At 53.3% G+C, this 25,456-nt stretch overlaps 10 protein-coding genes and 1 non-coding gene across 11 annotated transcripts; 5 read left to right on the top strand and 6 right to left on the bottom strand.

Moving 5' to 3' along the window:
* Nucleotides 1-282: 282 nt before the first annotated feature.
* On the bottom strand, nt 283-2,634 carry B0H65DRAFT_507470 (heterokaryon incompatibility protein-domain-containing protein; the record flags this gene model as incomplete). Its single annotated transcript, XM_062828139.1, has 3 exons — nt 283-1,049; nt 1,075-2,169; nt 2,220-2,634. The coding sequence occupies 3 exons, from the start codon at nt 2,632-2,634 to the stop codon at nt 283-285; spliced, it is 2,277 nt and encodes a 758-aa protein (XP_062682422.1).
* Nucleotides 2,635-3,593: 959 nt separating this feature from the next.
* On the bottom strand, nt 3,594-3,685 carry B0H65DRAFT_t148. The gene has a single exon. It is a non-coding gene; the product is annotated as a tRNA-Glu (tRNA).
* Nucleotides 3,686-3,851: 166 nt separating this feature from the next.
* On the top strand, nt 3,852-4,412 carry B0H65DRAFT_440987 (uncharacterized protein; the record flags this gene model as incomplete). The annotated part of the gene is made up of 3 exons (XM_062825495.1): nt 3,852-3,882; nt 3,969-4,166; nt 4,312-4,412. The coding sequence occupies 3 exons, from the start codon at nt 3,852-3,854 to the stop codon at nt 4,410-4,412; spliced, it is 330 nt and encodes a 109-aa protein (XP_062682421.1).
* Nucleotides 4,413-4,766: 354 nt separating this feature from the next.
* B0H65DRAFT_423013 (trimeric LpxA-like protein) lies at nt 4,767-5,612 on the top strand (the record flags this gene model as incomplete). Its single annotated transcript, XM_062824431.1, has 2 exons — nt 4,767-4,975; nt 5,099-5,612. 2 exons carry the CDS (start codon nt 4,767-4,769, stop codon nt 5,610-5,612), a joined length of 723 nt encoding a protein of 240 aa, XP_062682420.1.
* A 147-nt stretch (nt 5,613-5,759) lies between these two features.
* B0H65DRAFT_547174 (ADP-ribosylglycohydrolase-domain-containing protein) lies at nt 5,760-8,352 on the bottom strand (the record flags this gene model as incomplete). The annotated part of the gene is made up of 2 exons (XM_062829494.1): nt 5,760-7,286; nt 7,897-8,352. 2 exons carry the CDS (start codon nt 8,350-8,352, stop codon nt 5,760-5,762), a joined length of 1,983 nt encoding a protein of 660 aa, XP_062682419.1.
* Nucleotides 8,353-9,816: 1,464 nt separating this feature from the next.
* On the top strand, nt 9,817-12,833 carry B0H65DRAFT_146652 (peptidase S8/S53 domain-containing protein). The gene is made up of 8 exons (XM_062821016.1): nt 9,817-10,202; nt 10,258-10,414; nt 10,485-10,836; nt 10,892-11,012; nt 11,071-11,288; nt 11,385-12,280; nt 12,502-12,608; nt 12,692-12,833. The coding sequence occupies exons 1-8, from the start codon at nt 9,943-9,945 to the stop codon at nt 12,738-12,740; spliced, it is 2,160 nt and encodes a 719-aa protein (XP_062682418.1). The 5' UTR covers nt 9,817-9,942; the 3' UTR covers nt 12,741-12,833.
* Nucleotides 12,834-13,547: 714 nt separating this feature from the next.
* Nucleotides 13,548-15,092, top strand: B0H65DRAFT_146735 (uncharacterized protein). Its single transcript, XM_062821017.1, has 3 exons — nt 13,548-13,916; nt 13,977-14,807; nt 14,873-15,092. The coding sequence occupies exons 1-3, from the start codon at nt 13,752-13,754 to the stop codon at nt 14,915-14,917; spliced, it is 1,041 nt and encodes a 346-aa protein (XP_062682417.1). The 5' UTR covers nt 13,548-13,751; the 3' UTR covers nt 14,918-15,092.
* Nucleotides 15,093-15,120: 28 nt separating this feature from the next.
* B0H65DRAFT_424758 (oxidoreductase) lies at nt 15,121-16,674 on the bottom strand (the record flags this gene model as incomplete). Its single annotated transcript, XM_062824528.1, has 5 exons — nt 15,121-15,202; nt 15,267-15,340; nt 15,408-16,427; nt 16,506-16,550; nt 16,618-16,674. 5 exons carry the CDS (start codon nt 16,672-16,674, stop codon nt 15,121-15,123), a joined length of 1,278 nt encoding a protein of 425 aa, XP_062682416.1.
* Nucleotides 16,675-17,279: 605 nt separating this feature from the next.
* Nucleotides 17,280-18,179, bottom strand: B0H65DRAFT_423974 (uncharacterized protein; the record flags this gene model as incomplete). The annotated part of the gene is made up of 1 exon (XM_062824487.1): nt 17,280-18,179. One exon carries the CDS (start codon nt 18,177-18,179, stop codon nt 17,280-17,282), a length of 900 nt encoding a protein of 299 aa, XP_062682415.1.
* A 964-nt stretch (nt 18,180-19,143) lies between these two features.
* B0H65DRAFT_440981 (uncharacterized protein) lies at nt 19,144-21,292 on the bottom strand (the record flags this gene model as incomplete). Its single annotated transcript, XM_062825494.1, has 3 exons — nt 19,144-20,647; nt 20,706-21,185; nt 21,252-21,292. The coding sequence occupies 3 exons, from the start codon at nt 21,290-21,292 to the stop codon at nt 19,144-19,146; spliced, it is 2,025 nt and encodes a 674-aa protein (XP_062682414.1).
* Nucleotides 21,293-21,684: 392 nt separating this feature from the next.
* B0H65DRAFT_460149 (uncharacterized protein) lies at nt 21,685-22,724 on the top strand. Its single transcript, XM_062826515.1, has 2 exons — nt 21,685-21,721; nt 21,820-22,724. Exon 2 carries the CDS (start codon nt 22,163-22,165, stop codon nt 22,424-22,426), a length of 264 nt encoding a protein of 87 aa, XP_062682413.1. The 5' UTR covers nt 21,685-21,721; nt 21,820-22,162; the 3' UTR covers nt 22,427-22,724.
* Nucleotides 22,725-25,456: the final 2,732 nt, after the last annotated feature.

The following is a 25,456-nucleotide window of genomic DNA, read 5'->3' as shown; positions in this document are numbered from 1 at the left end:
TGCCGCTCCAACATGGTACCCTCGAAAGGGCCACGCGCAGGGCTTCTTAAACGAGGAACACACCACTCGTCGACCGTTAACCAAACACGTGGATCTCATGGTTTCACAGTCGCGACGCTGTGCAACGCGTGATGCTCATGAGGTGGGAGAGCACCAGAGGATTCCCGCCTTGGGCTGTATGAAAGGGAAGTTGAGGCGAGCCAGTGGCCAGGATCACAAGCTCTTCATGGCCTACAGCTCGGTGTCAAGGATCCTTCATCACGCTTTTCCTCCGCTGCCGGTCTAGACAATAGAGATTGTCTCCTCTCTCCCACCCTGCTCAAAGCAACTAGGATAACGCTCCCAATAGTCCTCCCTCGCATCCTCCACCCCCTTATAACCTTCGCGGCCTTCGTGAATGATACCGATCCGCTTGTACATCCTTGCCACCTTGGCACCATCGAGCTCTGTCGATTCGCTGTCAACGCCCTGCAAAACCAGTGCATACTCCATATCCGCCAACCACTTCTTCTCGTTAGGTGTAGGCAGCCTCCTCCCCACCCTTCCCATCCTCAAAACCTTGATATCACTCCCCATGTATTCCCTACTGTCAGTTCTCTCCATAGACAAAAGCTCGGCCATCGAGTCAGGATTGAATCCCTCCTTGACCAAGATCCCCAGCTCATCAGGCTTCGAGCCTTTGAGCCCTTGGGCGTCGGAGTGAGTCATTAAGACGAAGCTGGTTCCGCGTTCGGAGGCATATGAGATGAAAGTCTTGACGCCCGTCGGGTCCATGGGAGTGTTGACGCTCAATGTGACGGTAGCCTTGGTTTCCGCCTTTCCGGACTTCGAGTCGGGCAGTTCAATGTCCCGGTACAGACTCGCATCAAATAGCCTACCTCTGACAACCAGCCGCCCGCCAGAAATACGGCCAGTTTTATCCGTAGTAGCCAGCGTAGTCTCCGCCTCGATGATGTTGCACAGTGCTTTTACCTCACAGGTAGACCCATTTCTTTCCGTCCCCATTCGGGGGAAAATAACAGGCACGTCACGAGCAGCCCAGGACCAGCCTGGGTGCTCGCCACTCGTTCTTACCTTGTAAGATACGATCGATTGAGTGCAAACTCCACACATACGCTGCGGTCCACAGTAAATCTGTCAGGAGGGAGTCACTCCAAAGGCCCGCTAGGTACCGCACCGCAGGACCTCGCTTCTTGCTCATCTGTTGAGCGAGCCCAGATAGAGCAGGGAACTTGTCCCCCGGAAACGACAACTGGAGGCGGGAATATGACTCGATAATCTTGTGCCATTGGTGAGCCAGCATACCGCCTGCCGATTGAGCGCCAGACTGTCTGGGGGAATTCAGCGCTTCGTAGTGCCCCTCCTTGAAGAAGGCATTCCGAAATGGGGGCGGCTGAGGACACTGACACGTCCCTACCGTCTTACACTCCCACAGCAGTTCTTTCTTGACAAAATGAGCCACCCTTGGACTCAAGAGCATCTCTTGATGGACCCAACCACGGGAGAGCAAGGGCGTACGATGGTTGGTTGGATAGGGGTGGTCGCCTAAGCCTAGTTTGAAGTAACCTAGTATGTCAAAGGGTTTGCTTTCAGGAGATGATGTGGTGCCGGTAAGACGGACGAAGCTGGAGGAATCGCGGATTGGTAGACCACCGCTGCCATTGGAAGCAGCAGAGGCTGCGATGGTGAGGTGCCCGTTTTTGTAGATACTGCACATCTTGGCGGATTCCTCTGCCCAGTCTTGGGGAGAGTCCTGGATGATGCATAGAGAGTCAATCCAGATGTACGAGATTCCGAGATGGGCGGTAAACTTGATGGCGTCTTGGAAGGTTTTTGGGATGCTGTCCCACTCGATTCGCTCTAGGTGTTGGGCGATGTTGTGGGTGGTCGTGGTCAGCGGCTGCGCTCCTCCCCAGCAGTGACTGAGGCAGGTGTACCGGCCGAGGGTAGGTGAGTTGTGCTCGACAAGACAGATGTCGGTATGATTGGCGCCGATGTGGATGACTCGGCGTGGGAGGAGGGTTTCTTCCATGCCAGGACAGCCTGGGTGATGGGTCACGCACGTTTTGAGCCAGGCGGAGGCTACTTGGTAAGAGTGGGAGCCTAGCATATGGGCGACTAAAGAGGTATGCTGTTTGGCGTCGAATGTGTTCCAGGGGCATGGAAGAGCTTATGCGGTGTTAGTCTGGGAACTGCTCTTCAGCGGGGACAATACTCACTCTCAAGCGAAGAGATATTGACAAGTCGGTTCTCCTCTTCATCCCCAGTGCTAAGTTTAGAACCCTCCCGCACGCGAAGGCCCGTGATTTTCTGAAGATTATCCCTCGCACCCCAGGTTTCAAGCTCTTCGTCAATGCCCAGACGTCTTCCCAGCTTCCTTTCAGCCAGCGCCAGAAGAATGCGGCATTGCCAGCAGGTATCGGGGGATGCACTCACAACTCTCAAGACAGCTTTGGTGAGAAGGAAATATGACTCCGGTTTGCTGTTCATGGCCGTCTCGCACTCTCCGCATCTCGTGTCTGGAAGAGGGGCGCGGGATATCAGGGTGTTGCTGGACAAAGGTGACTCTTCCCACCATGTCGACAGTGACCAAGGCACAGCCTTGGGTTGCGGAGCTGGAGAGGGATCGTCCATGGTTCGAAGCGGGCTCTTTGATCGGATGATGGTAGAGATCACCACGGGAGTGTTGAGAAAGAGGTGTTTTGTCGAAGTTGTGGGAGGTGCCCTCCAGAGCTTGGTAGCGTCGTAAGCACTAATTCGTAGAGCCAAGGCACCCAATTGGCACCATGGCAACGGCGCCGTGTAGCTGACGACATCATCGGCTTGGTCGTCCTCGCGTTTTCGATGGAGCGAACATATCCAGTGTGGTAGCTATGCCCGGCACGAGGGAGATCAAGTATTGGAGGGGTCCCAGGAAGGGAATGTCGTCGGAGGCGAGTGAGATGTTCGCCTAACTTGGTCTCTGCGAATCTTGGTGTCCGGGAGATAGTGGAGTAACTGCTTTGGTTGCTCCCTGCACATTTGCGACCTCACGGAACGGCAGTACTCGGGACATGCTGACTGGGATCTGGAAATTGCCGACGTAGATGGGCGCATTGCAATGGCAGGAAACTAATTGTTTGAAGATGGATGTCAATCGGGTTGCTGTTGTGGGAATGAGGAAGCGTTTGCGGGAAGAAAAGAGAATTTTCAGGGAGGGAAAGATGCAAGAATGACCTGCAGCATTGACGTTGGGCAATATTTTGTACAGGCGGCCACAGCTCACAACCATGGGAAGGAGCAGCCAACAAGACGAGAGCAGTCTCGGCACTACATCGTCCACAAAACAACCGACTGAAGAGACGCTAGGCTTTTGAAAAGGGATTAACGTGAAGGAAACGTGAGAAATCTGTTGGCGTGTAAGTTGTTTCTGGACCAAACTGAATTGAAACCAACAATCCTAGCGACATTACAGAACGCATGAACAATGTTGGGCAATTGAAAAAAGTAACTGGGATTCACAAGACAAAAGCGACAAAAGAAAAAGAAAGTGGCAAAAGGACGAAACCGTAGAAATGGAATAAGAGCAAAAAAATGCAAAAAAGATATTGAGACTCGGATACCGGGAGTCGAACCCGGGGCTGTTGAGAAAGCAGTCACTCCTGAGAAGTGAGAGTCAACGATGTTACCGCTACACCATACCCGATTGAACTGGTACGGTCCGATTTGATGGAATTGTGGCTCAGTAGGAACCCTTATCATTGAACTCCCATTTACTGAGGGGTCCATCAGTTTCCCCGCGCCACGATCATCAAATGCAAACAACGACCTGGAAAGCTTCCCAGGAAACGCTCCAAGTTCACAGAAACAAAATGAGTTCAGTCATTCAATCTGACACAAAGTGTATGTTCTAGACCATCAAGCGGACCGCAAATGCTAGCTGGCTAGACTCAAAATACTCCCTGGCTAGACTAAACCCACTTTTTTAGGTTGTACAGCCAATCTCTGGCTCCCGACCGCGCTCATCAACCTTACTATATCGCTAGCCAAATGTATTCGAAGCTATCACCATCTCCGTCGCTATTATTCCGTCGCAATCGTTGTCAATGTCATTGTCGATATCAATATCAATATCATTATCATTATCTCTATTGCTATAGAACTCCCCCTAATACTAAGTACTTTTAGTAAGCTAAGCAGGAGGGCGTCTATAGGCGTAAAGAGCAAATTTCCAATATCTTCCCGCACCTTCCCCAGTATTTATATGGTTGGTGAAGGGCTTCACCTAACGTATAATAACTGGACCAGTATATATGACACTAATATCAATAGCTTCACTTCTTCGCAACTACCGATGTAATATGTCTCGTGAAGTTTTTGCGCGGTTAGTAGAGGTACCTATGGCTGCACATCCCAAAAAGAAGTGGGTTTAGTCTAGCCAGGGAGCATTTTGAGTCTAGCCAGCTAGCCTTTTCGTCAAGCGGACCGTCATCCCGCCAACACCAACGCCACGCTGACAGCTGACCTCGTGTCAATAACGGACCCCGCTCCGCCGAGGCCAGCTAACCAACAAGGTCCTCAAACGGCGCCGGCACGGGGTCGCGGCGGCGTCTCCCCCACCCTCACCAACTCCGCCAACTCCGCTTCATGACATCATTGCTTTTATCGTCATAAGTATAAGTAAACAAAGGCAACCTCTTATATCTGTACATTCCGCACGCATACACCCACATCTTTCACACACTACACAACCTGCCCGGATCAGTACTACGTCCAAAACAAAAAAGATGTCCGAACCCGCCTTCCGCCCCGACCCCACCTCCCCCTCCGACTGCGCCGAGAACCACCGGCGCATGCTCGCCGGCGAGCTATACTACTGCTGGACGCCTGACCTAGTGCAAGGAAGAGCGCGATGCAAGAGCGCGATGCTCAAGTATAACACGGAGGCGGCGGACGGGGAGACGAGCAGGAGGAGGGTGGCTGAGTTGTTGATGGAGTGAGTCCACCCGCGTCACTCAACTCACCCAGTGATTATGAGCTGCTCATCGCCTTACTCACGAACACTTAGCCTTGACACAAATCAGTTGAGTAAAGGGCGTTGCTAATAAAGTAAAAATAGTCTGCTACAAGACCCAACGCCTTTGCCTCCCAAACTCTCCGACCCTGAGCAAGACGCCGCCCAATTCGACGACTTCCCCTACATCGACACGCCTGTCAAGATGGACTACGGCAGCAACGTCAAGCTGGGCAAGGGGGTGTACATGAACTCCTCCTGCACTTTGCTCGACGTGTGTCCCATCACCATCGGGGCGCGCACGCTCATCGGCCCAAATGTCAACTTTTACTCTGCCACGCACCCTATTGACCCTGTTATCCGGAACGGGATGAGGGGCCCGGAGCTGGGGAAGCCGATTGCTGTTGGGGAGGATTGTTGGTTTGGCGGGAGTGTGGTGGTGTTGCCGGGTGTGACGATTGGGAGGGGGGTGGTGGTGGGCGCGGGCAGTGTGGTGACGAAGGATGTGGAGGACTTTGTGGTTGTTGCTGGGAATCCGGCGAGGGTGGTGAAGAGGTTGGATGTGGAGAGGGAGAAGTATGAGGCGATGGTGAGGGAGAATAAGGAGAGGGGGCATTGAACGTTGTTAACAACGGGTTAAAAGTAGATGAGAGTGCTCAGGAACGGCAGTGGGTTATGAAATGGAGAGCTGGCTATAAGTTGCCGAAAAAGAATGGTTGTAGCGTTTCATGGGATTAAAAGGCTTGAAGTCAAGACCTGATCAACATCACGGACGCATACCTCTAGTCCTCTTGGCATCCTCCATCTTTCTCCTCGTCCTCTTCTCCAATTCCATCCACCTCCGATTCATTTCCTCCCTGCTCAGGACCCCCCTTCCCCCATCTGGGTACGTATCAAGATCCTCCATCCCGTTATAACTCCCATCCTCCAACCCCAAAACCCGACAGAGCGCCCGGGCTTTACCATTCAACCAACTCCCATGATTCAGCCCATTCTTCCAATGATCCGGTAACGCCGTGCGCCCCAGTAACGCGCCCAACAACGCCCCAGCAAAACAAGCATTAGTGTCCGCATCACCGCCTTCCATAACCAACCCGGTGATCAACCGTTCGAACCGTTTTTGTTTCACCCGTGGCCCATCCGCCTTCATCCTCTCTCTCATGGCCATCCTAAGGAGTACAACTCCTGCGCCGAGCGTCTTGTAGACATAGCCTATCTTCCCCTCTTCATCCAGCTTTAGGTCTTCCAGCTTTACCCCATGTCCCACATGCCTCCATAGTTCCTGTTCATCCAGCGCCTCCTCGACCGCACCAACCATGTTGACCCCCATCGCTGTATACCACTCCAGCCCCCTTTGTATCAAATGAGATATGTTTCCTTCCGATTCCACCTCCCCCCTCACCAGCCACCTCACCAGTGCACTCCCAATTACACAAGCCACCACGCACCTAGGATCTGCATGCGTCACCCTCCCCAACTCCGCCGCCACAGTAAAAGTCTCTTCTTCTGACCTCCACACGCACATCAGTCCCACCGGCGCAGTCCTCATGAGACTTCCATTGGGCGCCAGCTTATCACCACCAGGAGCGGTTTTCCGTTCCCAATACTCGCGCGCGACGCGGATAGGATCGCGCAAGAAATCGGGCGACCTCACCACGGCGCCGACGAGCGAACCAAGGCCGAGGGGAAGGGTGTCGAGGGGCCGGAGGCCGGATTGGACCCAGATCGAGAGGCGGTTGGCGAGGTCCACAGGGGTGGGGAGTGGTTGGGCGGCAATCTTCGCGGCGAAGGTAGTACCAAAACGATCGTCCAAAGAAATCGGTACGGGGGTTAAGGGAGCGACGCCGGGCCCGGGTGTTCTGGCCGTATGTAGGAAGGAAAGCAGGATGAGTAGACAGTGATCGGTGTCGTCTGTCCAATCTCCGGGCGTGTGCGGGGCACGGTGGTGGTCGAGTTTGAAGGGTGTTGGTTCTACTTGGTCTTGCGGGTTCGAAGGGGACAGGATGAAGCGCTTGTGCGGGTAGGCTTCCTCGGACTCGGAGGCGGAGAGGAATTCGGTGTAGAGACCGATTGCGTCGCCGAGGGCGGAGCCGATGAGGGCGCCGACAACGCGGTCGGCCAACAAGACGCGGAGGAGGGAGGATTCCGTGACGGAGGACGGTCGGGTGCGGTAGAGGAAGTCCATTGTTGTGGTGGTTGCTGTCGGTAAGATGTTTTTGTCGAGAACCTCGTCTAGGGAGGGCTTATGATGGAGGAGGACGAAGAGGGCCCGGTTGGCTCGAGGGGGAGAAGGCTATTACTGTGGTTGTCGAGCTTCAGGTCGGCTGTCGCTAAAGTGACATGTTGGACTGATGGTGCCTACTGGTGCCTGGGGACTCGTCGAGGCGTATTATGTGGTACGGCGCAGTCGAGGGATTCGGTGATGGTTCAAAGGTTGGACGGGAAAAGATACCAGACTGGGATCTAGACAGAGGGGTAAGTCTCATTCCTCAACCACTTGCATAGTCCTTACGTTTCTTTCAGTGAGGTACTACCCCCCTACTACCCTACTATACCCACCTACCCACCAATCATAATATTACACTGCAAGTGAGTGGATGTATGCTGGCGAATCGTTCCGGCAACATGGCCTAGTGAGATAATTTTAGCCTAGTGCACTCAATCCAGCAGCTGGAGGAATCTTAAGGATCATCTGCCGAAACCATGGCCAGTACACGTCTCGAGACCACTGGGCCAGGTACTGAAGAACGCATGTGATGCTGTACACTCCGAGCGCCGACTCTGTCGAACCGATATTTTTTCGGGCCCATAGAGTCTGATAGATCATGTCGTGTTAGTATCTCTATTATACAACGCTAAAAAGAGGAGGGAGGGAGTAGCCTATGCAATGTCGATCGACTTACAGTACGCTTGCCATCGTTCGTAGTTGCTGTCAGGTACCATTCGTGACCCATGACGACAATGCCGGGAAGGAACTCAAGACCGAGATCCTGCGTTTCGTCCCGCATGTCGCCCACCCTACTACTATCGCCGTCCGCATCGCCCTGCGCCATCCAACGCAGAAAGTTCCACTGGGCAGCTTGCCACACCGCTATCTGCAGTTTCGCCTTATCCCAGTTATCGTTAGTCTCGATGCTGACGGTTATGGGGTTGCGGCGGAGGGGAAAATGGTCGGTGTGGTTGATGGAAAGATGGTCGTCCGGAATCTTGGAGCGAACAGCGTCAACCGTCTCGGTGATGTAGTTCTTGCGCTCTGTGCCTTCAACCGTGGCCGGGTCGATGTACAGACAAAAGCCAATCTTCTGGAATGGTGCTAGGGGAGGTTTCCCGATCGCAATCCCAGCAGTTGTGGCCGTCATGAAGTTCACTGGTTGGGAAAAGAGGTTTTTGCTTGGCTGGTTGGACGAGCAGAAACGTAGGGCTATCTCGAGGACCCGGTGGTGTACTTCGGTATTCCACGAGTCCTCGTGGTGCCCGTTCTGCTCGCAGTTCGCGGCTGCTTCAAGGATATTTGACACCTGTTCCGTGGATGGGGTTGGGAGATGATGACGCTTTCGTTTGCGAGAGTCACAGTCCCGATTAGATACGTCTTGGCAGTTAGTAGTGCTGCTACTTGCCTCAATACTGCGAAGCCAAGTCGTGATGTCCATCTATTAATATGAGAGATGGTGACTGGGGATAAGAAGAGAAGAGGGTGCCAATTCTCCGCTAAATACCCAAATACTGAAAAGGATGGTGGGGACGGCTAGAGTGGATACATTCTTTTCTTTTGTTGTGTGTTGTGGACCCCTGAATTCACTGGGCTGATCGGCACGGGTCCGGTATAAGTGCCAGGTTGTTCCGAGAATGGGAACGGGATGTAATATTGCGAACATTCATTCAAAGATCCTTTCTCAAGCCGACGAAACACTTCATCCCGGAGACAGAGTTGATAAACAGACTTGCATTTAATCATATAGATTGGACGTTAGACGTCAAAACCCGGCCCCATTTCTCGAATGACTTGAGTGCCTTTAGGTACACTACACGTGTAGGCAGCTCTTTGTGGGGCCGCGCGGGAAGGTTACGGGAAGTGGGCAGCGCTGTTTTAGCGCATTTAGCCCTGTTAATCAGCACATGCTACAGTGAATGATCTCTTGGCAGGGGCATCTTTTTCTTCCTCTGACAACAACAGAGAACAAGCATCATGACGTCACGATACCAGCGCAACACGGGCATACCATGGCCCAGTACTTCATCGCTGGAACTCACTCACGGTGATAGGCTTTGATGGAGGGTCATTCTCTCCTCTTTGGCCGCCTCGATTGGTGCCATCACCATGGGCACTTCACATGACAACTACGGTACCTTTTGTTCACTCCTTACGGCCACGAATGGACAGATATCCCACTGGAGCGACGCATATCGGTCGTTGTATCCGGAGACACCCAAGGTCCAACATTGTTCCTGGTCTGATAACCGGCTATGCCCTGGGCAGAAGACGGTCCAATGTTTGGTCTCGTCGGATTTATCTCCCCCCCTCTACGACGAAAACAAGCATTACCAACACATCAAGCGATTGGATACGGCATCAAGTCTCCGGAATCACGGTGGTAGTACTGCAGGTTGATCGGCATTATTCCGTCAGTGGGTTGCAAGTGGTATCCTCCTTCATCAACTGTGCCTCTTCGCAGTTCCATATGAAGATGAATCCATGACGCCTTCTTCGACCCAACAAGCCGTCGTCACTTTGGTCGTTGGTTGATATCTGGGACCAACAGGCTGCCAGTTCATGAACAACAACGGGAGACGGCAGCCGGTGCGGGAGTTGGACGGCATCTTACATGGAGGATGGCCCTGGTATCGCGTTAAACGAATGGTATATCATGATCCCCTAACCATGGCTTCAAGCAGAAGTCATTCTCTCGTCTTTTTACATCCAACAACGCTGTCTTTCGCTTCTCGTCAGCATGGTTCTCCTTCATATACCAGCTTTCATACTCGGTCTTTTGACTCTAGGAGCAACAGCCGCTCCCTTCCCTGAGAACCATGTCCGCCATCTCGATACTAGACAAGTGCCCGGCACTCATGCCCTTCATGAACGGGCAATGCCTCACTGGCGAAGGAAATGGGAGAAAAGAGGACGAGTTCCCCCAAACACTCTTCTTCCCATGCGCATTGGGTTGAAACAGGCCAATCTGGATGTAGGACACGACTTGCTCATGGACATGTAAGTTCTCTTCCTGCCTCAGGTCGTCTGAAACAAGTACTAAGAAACAATCCAGATCGGATCCCAAATCACGGAACTATGGGCAACATCTCAGCAGAAAAGATGTCCTCGAAATGTTCTCACCCACTTCCGAGACCGTAGAGGCCGTCAAGAAATGGATAACCTCCTCAGGGATCCCCCAAGACCGGATATCCCGCTCCGAGAATAACCAGGTATCCCTTACCCTCTCCCCATAGTCTTTATTCGGACCCCCTGGAGTGATCACTTACACCGGATGAACAGTGGGTCCAATTCGACGCCAACGCAACCGAGGCAGAAGACCTTCTCTACACGACCTACCACATCTACGAACACCTTCCCTCAGGGTCCAAGACCATCGCCTGCGACCAGTACCACGTCCCACATCATGTGAGGGATCATGTCGACTACATTACCCCAGGCATCAAGCTACGCCCTGACCCAGCCAGGGTTCGGGCTTCGAAACGCAGCCAGCGGCGGGCTCCATCTGTTCGCACGCAGGAACGGAGAGGATTCCGCCCTACTCATCATGGGCTTATACGTGCAGGATTCGATACCCTCCCTCCCTTGAACGAGAGTGTGTGTTACAAGTATGTCACGCCGGAGTGTGTACGGGGTGAGTGATGTTCACAATGTCTGGAGATTATCAAGCCCATCTGACAATATCTCAGCCCAGTATGGCATTCCCGAAGGAACGACGGCAACACCAGGTAACGAGCTCGGCATCTTTGAAGGTCTCAACGACCACTATGTCAAAGAAGACTTGGATGCCTACTTTAGCAGCATATATCCGTGAGCAACAGCCACACTTATATGCTTGATGCAGGATAAGACATTGACAATAGACAAGGAAAATCCCCAACGGCACCTACCCCATCGAAAAGCTCATCGACGGGGCCATCGGTGCCGCCCGGACCTCCGATGAATACGGCGCCGAGTCCAACTTGGACTTCCAAGCCGCTTGGCCACTGATCTGGCCGCAAAAGACGGTCTTGTTCCAGACTGATGATCAGTACTATGAGACCAACCAGACGGAGCAGGATACGCCCTTCAAAGGATTTTGGAACAGTTCGTCGTTCTTTACCCCCCTTCATTCCCCTTTCCCCTCTCCCCAACTGGTGGAACACCACACCTAACCACTTTTGGTTCGACCTACATCAACAGCCTTCTTCGACGCCCTCGACGGCTCCTACTGCACCTACTCCGCATTCAACGAAACAGGCGACTGCAAAGACCCGGCCTGTCTCGACCCCATTTACCCCAACCCATTCGCCAACTCTTCCATCCCTGCCTCCGACAAATACGAAGGCCCCCGTCAGTGCGGCATATACGACCCCACCCCCGTGATCTCCATCTCGTACGGCGGAGGCGAAGGGGACCTCCCCGCTTCCTACCTCCAGCGCCAATGCTCCGAGATCATGAAGCTGGGGCTGCAGGGGATAACCGTGGTGATGGCGTCGGGTGATTACGGGGTCGGTTCGTACCCTGGGGACGACGGTCACAAGAACGGGTGTGCCGGGGAGGGCGACATGGAAGGGAGGGTGTTTTACCCGGATAGCGATGCGAGTTGTCCGTATGTTTTGGCGGTTGGTGCTACGGAATGGGTTCAGCCTGTGCCTGCAAATGCTTCGAACTCAACGGCCAACCACCCAGGAGGACCGTTGATGGAAAGGGCCACATCGAGGTTCGCATCTGGAGGAGGTTTTTCCAACATTTTCCCTTCGCCTTTTTATCAGGTCTCAGCCGTCACTTCGTACTTCGCAAAAGTTGCTTCTCAGCTCAACTTCACCGGCTACGACATACCCGAACCCGTCGCGACGAATTTCACTATTAGCAATGACACCGACCTCGGAAGCGGCGTTTACAATAGGGCAGGCCGTGGCTATCCTGACGTCAGCGCTATTGGCGATTACTATCTATTTCGGTTCGCTGGTAGTTGGCACGAGATTGGAGGCACGTCGCTGGCGGCTCCGGTGTGGGGGGCGGTGTTGACGTTGGTTATTGAGGAGAGGGTGAAGGTGGGGAGGAAGGGCAGGTTGGGGTTTGTTAATCCTTTGTTTGTAAGCTTTCCGTTTCCTTCTTTTGGTATTCGAACAAAAAAGGTGGATTATCTCGTAAAGGGAGTGAGTGGGAAAACGAAATGGACGAGAAAGAGAACCAGGGAAAAAGGAGGAGATGGCGCGAAGGAAGGGAGGGGTGCCCGACGGAGGCGTTGAGAGACACGAAACAAGAACGAAGCGAGACGATAGGGCTGACTGAAAAAATGTGTGAAACAAAACAGTATGCGCATCCAGAAATCTTCAACGACGTTACAGTCGGGTCGAATCCCGCTTGCAATTCTTCGGGATTCCCGGCGGCGGAGGGATGGGATCCTGTGACGGGACTTGGGTGAGTTTTTGAACTTTTGTTTCCCATTTCCCTGTCATCATCGTATTATTGTTGGAACGTTGTACTGAAACATGGAATAACAGCACCCCGAATTTCCCCAAGCTTTTGGATCTGTTGATGAGTTTGCCATGACGGGTCACCGATGGAGGGCCCCCTCCCCAACTGGGTTGTTTCATGTTTAGTTGGTATCCCTCGCGAATATCATCAACACCGACATCACGGGTCACCGATGGAGGTTTTGGATATGGGGCCCTTGGTTTATAATCAAGAACCGTGGTCGAAGATTCTACTCGTCAGGCCTACAAAATCGGCTGCTGACTAGGAGGCTAGCCCGTGAGCGACTTCGGCCTGACGAGTAGACTTGTCACCGGAGGTGTCGCCGAGCGGGAGGAGTCGGAGGACCCATCCACAGCCGGTGCTCCGCCGACAAAACAAAGATCCACACCGTTTGTGTACATGTACGTAACGGGGCGCTTGCGGAATCCGGATGCGGTCTCTCCACTGACCTGGTACCAACTGTACGGGATGGGATGCTGTGATTTTGAACTTCATGATGTCGGCAGCAGTGAAGCGGGAGCACAACGTGTGCATCAATAGCTCCCGAGTCCGGGCCGGCGCCGAGACGACGGTACCGTAGCACCGGCAGTTACCTAGAATAAGACGGCCGTTCGGGAAAGAGCCTGGGCGACTCCACTCGTAGGGTTCGAGCACATTACACGAAGCTTCGCGAATCATGACGTCGGTGACATCCCCTACACTGAGGGAATACGGTCCGGGGATAGACGGCCAGAACGGCCTACACCGTACAACCGTTATCGACAAGGACAATGCGGGAGGAGATATGGGAGAAGAGGCAGAATAGGATGCGCTGGAAGGCCCCACGTCCTTCTGTGGGTCGCGATGCTGTCTCCATGACGTGACAAATACAGCTCACTAATCGCCGGGCATGCGTGTCCTTCTGTGGGTCACGATGCTGTCTCCATGACGTGACAAATACAGCTCACTAATCGCTGCCACCACCATCATCGACACATAGACAAATACCTCGAGCTTCTTCCCCTCTCTTCAACCTTCTTTCACCATCTCATCTCATCTTCTTACGATACCCCTTTACACGTAATCCTTCTATACCACATCATCACAATGTCTATTCCCTCTACCCAGACCCAGTATGTCGTCACGAGCAAGGAGAAGGGCTTCGAGGGCCTCATCAAGCAGGAAGGTCCCGTCCCCAAGCCCGGCGCGAACGAGGTTCTCGTCCGTCTCTACGGTGCTTCCCTGAACTACCGTGATCTCATCATCCCCCAGGTCAGTAGATCCCTTCATGTCACATTACATTGCTGTCACAGAGACTGACCAAGACTACAGGGCTTGTACCCCTTCCCCATCGACCTCCCCGTCGTTGCCGCCTCCGATGGTGCCGGTGAGGTCGTCGCCGTCGGCGAGAAGGTCACCAAGTGGAAGAAGGGCGACAAGGTCACCACTCTCTTCAACCAGTTCCACCAGTACGGCGACATCGACCAGCGCGCCGCCTCCTCCGGCCTCGGCGGTGTTTTCGACGGCACTCTCCGCCAGTACGGCGTCTTCAACGAGGACGGCGTCGTCCGCACCCCCTCCAACCTCAACCACGTTGAGGCCGCCACCCTCGTGTGCGCCGGTGTGACCTCGTGGAATGCCCTCTACGGCCTCAAGACCCTCAAGCCCGGCCAGTTCGTCCTCACCCAGGGTACCGGTGGTGTCTCCATCTTTGCTCTCCAGTTCGCCAAGGCCGGTGGTGCCAAGGTTATCGCTACCACTTCTTCCAAGGAGAAGTGCGAGATGCTCAAGAAGCTCGGTGCCGATTACGTCATCAACTACCGCGAGGACCCCAACTGGGGCGAGACTGCCCGCAAGCTCACTCCCAACAACCAGGGTATTGACCACATCATTGAGGTCGGTGGTGCCGGTACCTTGGGACAGAGCATGAAGGCGATCAAGTACGAGGGTATCATTTCCATCATTGGTTTCCTTGGTGGTGCTCAGCCTAAGGAGAGCATCCTCGATACGCTCAGCAAGATTTGCACTGTTCGCGGTGTCTATGTCGGTAGCAAGCAGCTGATGGAGGAGATGTGCCTTGCCATTGAGGCGAACAACATTAAGCCCGTTGTTGACAAGAGAATCTTCAAGTTTGATGAGGTTAAGGAGGCTTATGAGTACATGGTAAGTTATCCCCGGAGTTTTGAAGTGGTGATGAGAGAGACATGTGTGCTAACGATTGAGAACAGTGGGCCCAGAAGCACTTTGGCAAGGTCGGCATCACGATTGAGTAGATGTGCTAAGCCAAGAAGCAGATTGGCATCAAGCTTGAGTCGATGTTTTGATTTTTTGATGAAATACTACTGTACAATAGATCAATGATACCTTGATGCCACAACAATGGTCCGCCTTCTTCTTTGTCCTGGTGATACTAATCCGACTCGGGACATTATCATCCCAATATTTCCGTTCCATTTCCCCTCGACAGTGTGCCACTTCACAGATGATACTCCTGCGGTCCGGTAACCTTGATGCCGTTCATAATCCAAAGCCGATCAACACCCATATCCGCCCTGCCACTGTTCATGAGTTAGCTGCATGTTTTCTAAAACTCCATGTCCCGGGCATAAGAAGAAGACTTACTCATCCTTCAACGTGTATGTCGGTTCCGTCTGACCAGCAGCCGGGTTGGGATTCCGGAAGATGATGTTCTTGGTCTATCCCACCACAAAAGGTCAGCAAACTCTCACCTTCAAGGACATCATCACAAGGGGGGAAAATTACCAATCCCAGGGTCAAATGTATCGCCGCCGGCTGTACCTCCACACTCTCCAAGTCCTCCGCCTTCCCTCCCTCTATCAGCTTAACCACATTCCTCGCCGCCACTGCCGCCTGCCCCATCCCCGGCCTCGCCGCCTTGTGCGCCCCCGAGTCCGCAATATCGCCCACAGCAAACATGAAATCCGAAAACCGTTCATCAGCAAACTGCATCGTCTTCTTCACCCTCACAAACCTGTTCCGCGGATTAATCACCCTCCCCTTCTCCTCTTCAGTAGTGCCCTCATCCAACCCTTGCAAAAACTCATTATTCGCCTTCTGCCCCGTAGCTTGCACCACCACATCCCCCTCCACCACTTCCCCATCCACCAACCTCACCACCATTTTTTGGTTTCCTTCCTCTCCCGGCCCGGGCAAAGTCCACCCCCCCTCCGGCCCCTCCGGCACCACCGCCCTCCGTCCCAACACCATCTCAACCCCCAACTCCCCAAACCGCTCCTTGATAATCTCGCTCAACCGTTCATGGTAAACAGGCATCAACTGCTCGCGCGAGTGCACGAGCGTCACGCGCTTAGACGGGTATAGTTCCTTGAGGTCGCAAGCCATTTGCACCCCCACGGCGCCGCCGCCCACAATCACCACGTGTTGAGTGGCAGGAGAGGCGATGGCGCGTTGGAAGGATTGTAAGAAGGAAATGGAGAGCGGCTTGGTGTCGTGCGGGGAGGTGCCGGGGCCGGAGAGGCGGGTGCCGGTTGCTAGGAGGAGGTAGTCGAAGGGGATTTTTGTTGTCATTTCTGAAGAGGGGGAGGAGGGATAGGAAACGGGGCGGTCGAGGGTGAGGAGGTTGGGGGAGGTGGAGAGGGAGAGGACTTTGGCGGGGAGGATCAAGTGGGAAGAGGGAGAGGGGGAGGAGGAGAAGAGGGAGGTGTAAGGGATGAAGGCTTTGTGTTCGTGTGAGGGGAGGATGGCGAAGCGGGGGAAGGCGAAGAGGTGGTGGAAGTGGGTGTGGGGTTCGATGAGGATTACCTGGAAGGTTGCAAGGTGGTTAGTTGGTTTGGATCTTGGTGGGTGGTGTGTTGAAGGAGGGAGGACGGCGAGACTTACTCGGTGGGTTGGCGGGAGGAGGTTTGCTAGTTCTTGGGCTGCGGTCTGGGGTGAAGTCAGTATTTTTCCCTCACATTTTCCACTTGTACGTTGGTAAAAGTGTTCAACTCACCTTCCCAACATACGAGCCTCCCACCACAACAACGTTCTTGAGTGCGTTGGCAGCCATATCTGTGTGTGCAGGTTGTTGCACGTCGTGATCCATGAACATTGGAAGTACAAAGCTGAACAAAAAGACAACAGAAGCAACAATGAGAGATGCAGAAAAAAACGAAAGTCTTGGGAAATAGTTCATTATCAGATCAAGAAAACAGGCAAGTCGTCGACTTATAAAGGAAAAAGACCAAAATATGTTGTCATGGTTAACGCCGAGCTGTTATCAGATCATCTCGGAGATGTTGACCCCTACCAACGGGGCGGTCGGGGTGATTGGCTGGTATCTCCTAGCGCTGTCTTGACCGTTTGTCGTTCAGCGTCGTACCATGAGTCGCTCGGGTGACAGCTCGGGGTTAAGAAATGTCGAGGGAAAATGATGTCCCATTTCTCTTCGTGTTGGGTGTTGGGATGGCGGAGCTGATGAACCTGGGTGATGTTATTCAGGGGTTATCAATTGTCATACCGATGCGAAACACCGTAACCCTTCCCTGCTCCGGAGCCGGACCACGCACCCTCCGGTCGACCCGCGTCCGTTACTCAGCTATCTGTCATCGCTCCTTCCATCTCTCAAATCATCCCAGATCAAAACATCACACCTTCCACCAGACCTTCCTCCCATCAACTCCTCAACCACCTACTCACCGCCCCTCCCCATCTCACCGCCCCCTTATACGTCCACATCCCCGGCGCATTCCCCTCCCCCAATCCCTCAATCGCCTGCGCCAATGCCTCGCCCGTCTTCATCATCCCCCCATCATCCATTTCCAGAACCTCCTCCTTCACCTCCCTCAACCCATACATATAAGTCTTAAACCCAAAAACCACCGCTCCCGTCTTCCTCAGTCTCCAAACACCCTGCAATTCAACCCTCAATCTCGCCTTCTCCGCTTCTTCATCCCCAAACTCTTTGACCTCCTCTAGCGAGTCCAGGTCGTCCTGATGCACATGGTTCCCTGACGGTGTGTAGAGGTCAGGATATAACTGGATACCCCAATTCATCCTCTTGACGAGTTTATCGGTCGCCAAGCGGGAAAAGAAACGTTCCATCGATGGACCGATTTTTTCGTAGGAGGGCACGGGGGCGTGGATTTGAGACAGGGGGATGCCGAGTTTGGAGGAGGGAGAAAAGCCGGCGGGGTGGAGGTTTAGGAAGGCGACGCTTTTGTGCTCAATCTCGCTGGGGGAGTTGGGTTTGGGGAAGGGGAGCAAGAGGTAGAAATCGTCTTCTACCGTTTGGGCTATTACCCTCAAACAGTCGAGGGGGTCGGAGGGAGGCGGGGAGAGGGGGAAGGAAGAGTTGGTGACGAGGTTTTGGAAAGTTGTGTTGGGGCTACCGGGGACAGAAGAAACGATGCGGAACATGGTTGGATAGCGGACGGGGAGGTATTCGCCTAGGAGGTAGGTGTACAGCTCCTTGACGGCGGCGTGGCCTTCGGGGAGAACGCCGATGACTTCGGAGGCGTTGAGGGAGATTATCTCTTGGCGGGAACGGATGCGGGAGAGGTAGTTGTTGTCCATTATGATGAGGTCGGAGGGGGTGCTGTTTTGGAGGGCTGTGATGATGGGTGGGGTGTTAATGGTTGGTGATGAACATGAGGGGCACGGAAGGAAGGGGTGCGGTACCCAACGTGATGTGATATTTTGGCTTGAAGGGTCTGAACTTCAGCGGTTCAGTGGTTTGCCAGTCAAAGTCCGGTAAGGGAACGATTGTTGCTTCGTTCGTCTTCTCATTTTGCTGACTGACAGTGCTATCGTGAAGGAGTGGTGTTTTCTCGTCGACAGATGGCGACGAGGAGGTCCATCTCTGGCGGGAACGGAGCCGAAGATGGGCTCCTACGACCAGGACAACGAGGAACAGGACGATGAAGCCAGTCGACAACGTGGTGATCATTGCGAAGATTGACTGAACGACTCAACTTCCCAAAGGGCCGTTGATGCTGGCTTCATCCGATGTTATAGATCTGTGGTCTTGATAACAAATGCTGATAACAAAGGTTGTCAGTGACGTGCCTGAGGGGCACTGAATGGGAACCATTATCCGTTACTTACTAGTGGACGATAAGGTCAAAGCGAAGTCGGCCAGACCCCTCTTTTCACTGTCTTGATATCGCGGTGTCAGTCCCCACTCTGAAAATTGATGCTGCAAAATCACTCACAACGACTTTCGACAAAGTTGTCAAAATTACAGTGGCTTCCTTGCATCGACGCATCACCGGTAGCCGACCTCGGGAATGATAGTTGGAGATGCACGACATGTCATCAAGTTTCCTTTATTTGCTTGAGCTTGTTTTCTGTTATAGTAGGGGAACCTTTGGCGCACCCCAAAATGACAGTGGTATCAGAAGCGTACAGCATGAGGACTGAAGGAGCGATAGCAAAGGGATATCATAACCACGATGAACAGAACCCGTCCATCCGAAATACACGGCGATCTCAAAGACTGACCGACTCAACACACCAACCAAACTGAACCGTTCCCCGTCTAAGCATTGGGAGCATTCACATGACTCAGTCCCTTCTTCTCATCCAAGTTGGTCCCAGTAGAAGTAACAGTCCCCGTCTCCTCTGCCCTCCTCTCCGCCTCTGCCCTCCTCTCTCTCTCCGCCTCCTTCACCCGATCAAACTCATAAAGCGGCTCCAGCTTCGCATTCCTCTGCCAAAACACCCATCTCTTGATAAACCACGGCAGCGCCTTAGTGCACTGATACGACATGAACTTGCTCGTCTTAACAGCAAAGACATAATCCAGCTCCTCGAGCGTCTTCTGCTTCGTCTCCGGCACGAACAAAAAGATAGCAATAAACGCCACCAGATTGAAACCCGCGTACAGCCCAAAGGCGCCGACAGTGCCTAGAGAATCAAGCAAGAAGGGGAAGGTGATACCCAGCACCGAGGCCCAGAAGAGGCAGGTGGCCACGGCGAAGCCCATGCCCACTTCTCTGTGAGAAAGGGGGAAAACTTCTGCCGAGTAGGTGAAGGGGACGGGACCTTCGCCGGGGGAGTAAAACGCGGCGAAGAGGAAGACGAATAAGGCGACAAGGCCGGTCCGGGCGGTGCCCATGTCCATCAAGGTGCAGAGCCCTGCCGCTAGCAAAGTCCACATCATTTGCGGGAAGGTGAAGAGAAGTAGAGAGCGCCGGCCGAAGGTGTCGATGGTCCAGAAGGCGGGGAAGGCGAAGACCCAGTTGACTATACCAAAGCCGAAGGAGGCAAGCAGGGCTTGGACTTCGCTGGAGCCGGACTCCTTGAAGATGGTGGTGCTGTAGAAGGCGATGATGTTGATTCCGCACATCTGCTGGGCAATCATGACGGTGAAAGCGGCGAGGGTGGCGCGGCGAACACGAGGGATGGTGAAGAGCTCGACGAAGCGCTGGGCATAGTTGGAGCCGGCGAGGAGCTGGTGCTCAACTTCCAATTGCGAGTGGATGTAGAACATGTCGCGGGCGACTTGGATGGGGTGGTTGCGCAGCTTGATCATGGACTTCCAGGCTTCTGGGTAGCGGTTCTTCTTCATTAACCAGCGCGGGGACTCGGGGCAGAGATAGATGAGCAGGACCAAGGGCACGGCGGGAATGAAGGGGGCGCCGAGCATGAGGCGCCAGTTGACGTTGTGGCTGGTGTGGAAGACGGCAAGGTTAAAGGCAGTGCCCAAGAAGATGCCGAAGGCTGTCCACATTTCTGGAAGGGTGTTAGCATCTTCATCACTTGTGTTACTAGTAAGGAACACTCGGGAGTACTCACGCCATGACATGACCAGCGCACCTCTAATAGAAGCAGGCGAGTTCTCCGCAGCATAAATCGGCACCGTTGATGCCTTCACACCCATACCAATACCCATCAGCAGACGGCAGGCCAGTTGCTGGGGCCATGTGTGACAGAAAGCAGAACCAATGACGGGCCAGAGACAGAAGTGACCAGAGACGAAGATGACACCACGACGACCGATCCAGTTGTTGATGGGGTCAGAAAGCCAGCAGCCGATGAATCTGTTTAATATCAGTCAGTAAGCGACCACTCCAAAAACAAGAAGAACAGGGAACTTACGCGCTCCCAATATAAGGCCCAGCATTGATCAATCCAACAAGCAACTTCTCCCTCGCAGTGTCCCCTCCAATACCATAATACTCCGGGAAGAAGATATTCGCGCCATTCGTGCCCGTCTGATCCCACCCTTGGACAGCAGCACCGATCGAGCAAGTCGCAATCGTCAGGAACAGTCTTGCCGGCAGCCGCCACTTGTGTTCGACCTCCTTCAAAAGGACTGCTTTCTCCTCTTCGTCCAAGGCTTCCGGGCCGGAGATGGACGCATAGTTGTCCGGGGATTGGGCGATGAGTGCTCCCTTACGGAAGAGCGGGAGGTGCTCGGTTAGGTCCTTTTCGGCGCAGAAGGTCTCGACGCGTGAGAGGAGCTCGGTGCGGGAAAGCCCATCGAGCGGGTTCTTGAGCTTGGCTTCGAGGTTGATGTTGGCTTCGAGGTTGGAGGAGGTTTGTTCGATGTGGGAGCCGGCGGCGCCTTTGGGCTCTCTGGGTGGGTGTTAGTGAAACAGGTTTTGGGAGACATTTGGGGGTCTTGTGGAACTGAAGACTTACACGGCAGTGCCGCTGATGTCTCGGTCTGAACTGTGGCCCATGGTTGCGGTGAATGCTTGGTCACTTATACCAAGCAAGCCCCTGGAGTGTATTGACTTTCTGGGAAGTTGGTATGGGGGAGGAAGGGAAGAACGAAGGAGAAAGAGAAACGGGGTTAACACAGGTTAAGTACGAAGACGGAACACCAAATCCGGGGTATCTGGGGGAGATAAACGTTTTCCCCCTCAGTCTCCATCATCCCCAGTCCCCGGATTCTAACCCCAGCCTTTCAATATGGTTACCTAAGTCTTTCCATGGTTCTCCATGGTTCTCCAACATTGGCCTCCATCTTTTTTGCTCGCCATGGATCTCACTCAGCGTACTACTGTGTAGGCTCGGGCCAGACCAAGACGGCTTGAGGAAAGGATCATCGGTACGTAGAGGTACTCGGCCAAACATGGAGGGCATTCGAGGCACTGTACAGTCCAATACTGGTTCGTTTGTTAGCGCGGTTCTTGCGATAGGGGTTTGCAAAACAACACAGAAAAATGACGGGACAGCGACATTCAAAGCAAGAAATTGGAGAGACCATCTGAAGCTCTCAAAGCGCATTGAGTTGATACCAATTTTTTCCCATGAAATTTGGTGGAGTGGTGGTTGAGTTGGGCAGAGTGCGTAGTGAAGTCCCGCGCCAACGAACGTTCCAGGGCAAGAGTGTACGACCTGGGGAGCATTCCTTCTCACATCAGTGAGGTTGTACCACACCCGCAACACGGGATGAGCTCGTGAGTGGTCGTCCTTGGGCCGTCCGGCTATACGTTTATCACACATGGTAACCGGTGGTGTAACGTGGTCCTGACTGTGGACTTTGTGTAAGACTAGGCTGAGAAGGGAATTCAGTCCGCTTGGCTGGTCCTTGACCTTGAGCTTCAATGTTCTTGGCCGGCCTGCTCCTTCTGGCCGCTATTCTTGGGATCCTTGGCCTTATTCCCGAGTCTCACTCGTTCAAGTCGTCTTTGCCTGCCAGCGACTGCCTTGTCCTCCGTCTCGGCGTGTCGTCGATCTTCACCGGCTTCAGCTACCGGGTCGCCAATCTGTGGAGCCTTTCCCCAACCTTTCAAGGGTTAATATGCGGGGGAATGGGGGAACTGGGGGGAGGGTGGTATTTTCTTTGTGGGGAGGTGGAGAGGGAGTGAGCCATGTGTGGTACTCCACAGTTCACAGTCTCTTTCGGCTTTCGAGCTTTTGTTGAACCGAAGGTCGACTGGACAGACAGACGCCGGTCTTTGTCTTTTCCAATCCTTCAGATATGTCTGTCTGGTTCTGGAGATATCCCCGTGGAGGAGGCGAGCTTCGGTCACCTTATCAGCTTGTGTCCCTTTTCGTACATGTCTGCATGCATTGGACGAATATCTGGGTCCCCGGTTTTGTTTTTTTTGGCCTGATTACCTTTCTGGATTGGAGAGTTCTTGTGGATGTGGTGAGAAAAAGAGTGAATGTCGGCAAAAATGTCGGTCGTACTTGCATGTTTTGGGGTCTTGTGGGTGTGTTACCCCTCACCTGGCATCCCGCCCGGTTTCGATGAGTGATGCTTGACTGATGGCAAGAACACCTCAACCGTCATTCGAGCTCATCACATCAACCACGCGGGGAACCCGTCCCTCGGGCACGTCAGGCACTGACGCGCGTAAGTCGACACTTCCTTCCCAAACAGTGTTTCAGTCCCTCCAAACTCAGCTTCGTCTCGATCTCCAGGGGAAAGACCAGACCACGACCCAAGAATTTGGTCAACAGGTCTCGTCCGTTCTGGAATTTGAAGATAGGTACGATTCAGTCTCACCGTTGATCTCGCCGATCCTCACCTCGAAAACAACTTTTGCGGAATTTAATCCAGCCCAGTCGTTGACTCCCAACTACACTATGTATCCCAGTAAAGAATCTGATCCCTCCTTTGCGCCTGTTGGTCAACAAAAAACCAACTTGGTGTTCCCCTCCCTCCTTCCCTCCTTCTAGGTATTCCCGTCCGCCACTTGCCATCATGCTTGCGCACAACCAACACCCCAATCAACTCGGTCCCGATGCCGCTTGGCGCAAACCGTTGCCGTTGCCTCCTTTGCTTGGCTCGCATTGCGGCGACAAAGAAGTTCGCCGCGTCATGAAATTTCCAAACATTAAGAGCAAAAGGAAGAGGCTCGGACATGACGATTGCACATGAACACATGAGGAGAGCAACGCCTTGGCTGACGACGGTGGCAGTCGCACACTCACACGAGCAAGCGGTAAACAAGGAGGCGACCCTTTGTTTGGAACTTGGAATGCCCTGAACGTTTCTCACGTGCGAGAAGCAATCAGGGTCCTTGGAGACCTTGGAGATCTTGGAGACCTCGCTTGGGGTCATCCTCCTCCTTCAGCTTCTTCTCGGGTGCTTCCGTATCCGTTCAAACCATTATCCTTCTGATCGCACGTGTACATACGCAGCCTTATCGCAAGTGTCACACCTTGATGCACCTGAGTAGGTACAGTGTTACAGTGTAGGCACAACTTGGTGGTCGGGTGGTGGTGATCAACACGAGCATCCGTCATCTCTCGATGGACCAAAGAGTGACTGACTGCCCTGTCAGTAAGTGGTCCAAGTCCGAACAGCATACGGCAACCTAGCATTTGTTAGGTTTCCAGATAAGATTCCCTCGCAGCTACCTCCAGCTGCCTGCCTGCCTGTCTCCCTCCCTTCCATCCTCAAAGGCATGACCTCCATATCTGCTCCCCAAGAAACGCAGAAAGCACAACCGAAGGAGAAAGACTGGAAGGAAGCCAAGAACCAAATGGCGAGATATCTGATCCTCCACGGATTTAATTAAATTGATAACATGCCGCTATAACCGAGTGCTTGCCGTTTCGCTTGCCAAGATCCAAGAGAAGCCAAACGACTCGAGCCTGGTTGCGACACCGTACCGACCCGTTACCGTCTCCGTCTTACCGAGCGGCAACATACCTAGCGACCGCCATCCCCGTTCCCCACCGCCCAAGGAAGGGGAGACCTTGGGGATAACCCTTGGTGATTTCCTTTCTCACTTCAGATCCACCTTTACTCCTGGTCATCACCGGCTCAACGGCTTTTGACGTCGTCCCTCGAGGTACTGTGTAGTTGAAAGTTGAGCTTGTCGATCGTCAAGGGACCAAGTACAACCTGGAACCCTCCAGGCCGGGACTTCAGTCGTCAAGCTGACATCCAACACTACCTACTCGTCCCGACTCGATAAGTAGCATCCATCTGACGTGGTGTCTTGCCGTTCCGATAGCTTCACAACCTCCTGCCGCGATTGGCCCCTCCCAGATACCGTTGACGGACAAGGCGACCCGTCTCAGTCTCAGAAGCTGACTATCGATCCCGTCTTGGAGCTCTCACTCTTGACCTTCCGATACCTGTCCAACTAAGGTAGTCCGTTCTGTCCGTCTCACCAATTTCACGACGCCTCTTTTCCCTTGCTCAAGCATAAGCGACGACATTGCCTACCCACGGCTGCACCACAGCGACGACGCGCATCAATTGCGACGCCATCCGTTTTTAGACGCCTCGACGCCTGAGAAAACGCCGTAGTAAGACGATGCTACGTCGGGGTAAAACTAATCCGAAATAGTAGTGTGCTACTGCAGTGAGGACCCTGTTTTTGGGTTTGACAGTTGACAGTTGACAGTTGACAGTTGACAGTTGACAGTTGACAGTTGACAGTTGACAGTTGGGAGGCTAGAAATCTGAAGGCAGGAAGGGGCTTGAAGGGAGGGATCAACAGAATCAACATCTACTACGGGAGTGCAAGATGTAAGTGATCGTCTATTCATTCATCAAACCAGTCTTGCTCCATACGAAGATGAAGATAAAGGAGGTGAAACAAGTTCCATCATCGCTCATGATAAGATATGGCGCTGTCTTCTTCGATGTCCAGAGGTCAGGGTGGCTCGCTGTTCTTCATGAGCAGAAAGAGGAGAACGACTCAATCCGAACGTATGAAACAGGGAAGAAGGAAGGCTGCCAAAAAGCGGAAACGACATAACAAAAACAGCAAAAAAGAAGAAGGTTAGAAGAAATGAGAGACCAAAAACCAGCCAATGTCTATGTATAGCGAACTCGTTAAAAAAGCGAAAGAAGAAGTAGTAGTGTATGACAATGAAAAACTGAAACTGGTCATGCCGTCATCCATAAGCTGTAAGCTGTAGTAGTGTGTAGG

This window comes from Neurospora tetraspora, assembly GCF_033439725.1.
Source record: "Neurospora tetraspora strain CBS 560.94 chromosome Unknown B0H65scaffold_3, whole genome shotgun sequence".
In the NCBI taxonomy this organism is placed as follows: domain Eukaryota; kingdom Fungi; phylum Ascomycota; class Sordariomycetes; order Sordariales; family Sordariaceae; genus Neurospora; species Neurospora tetraspora.
The sequence above is the reverse complement of the archived record's forward strand: the minus strand, read 5'-3'. Positions and strand labels throughout refer to the sequence as shown.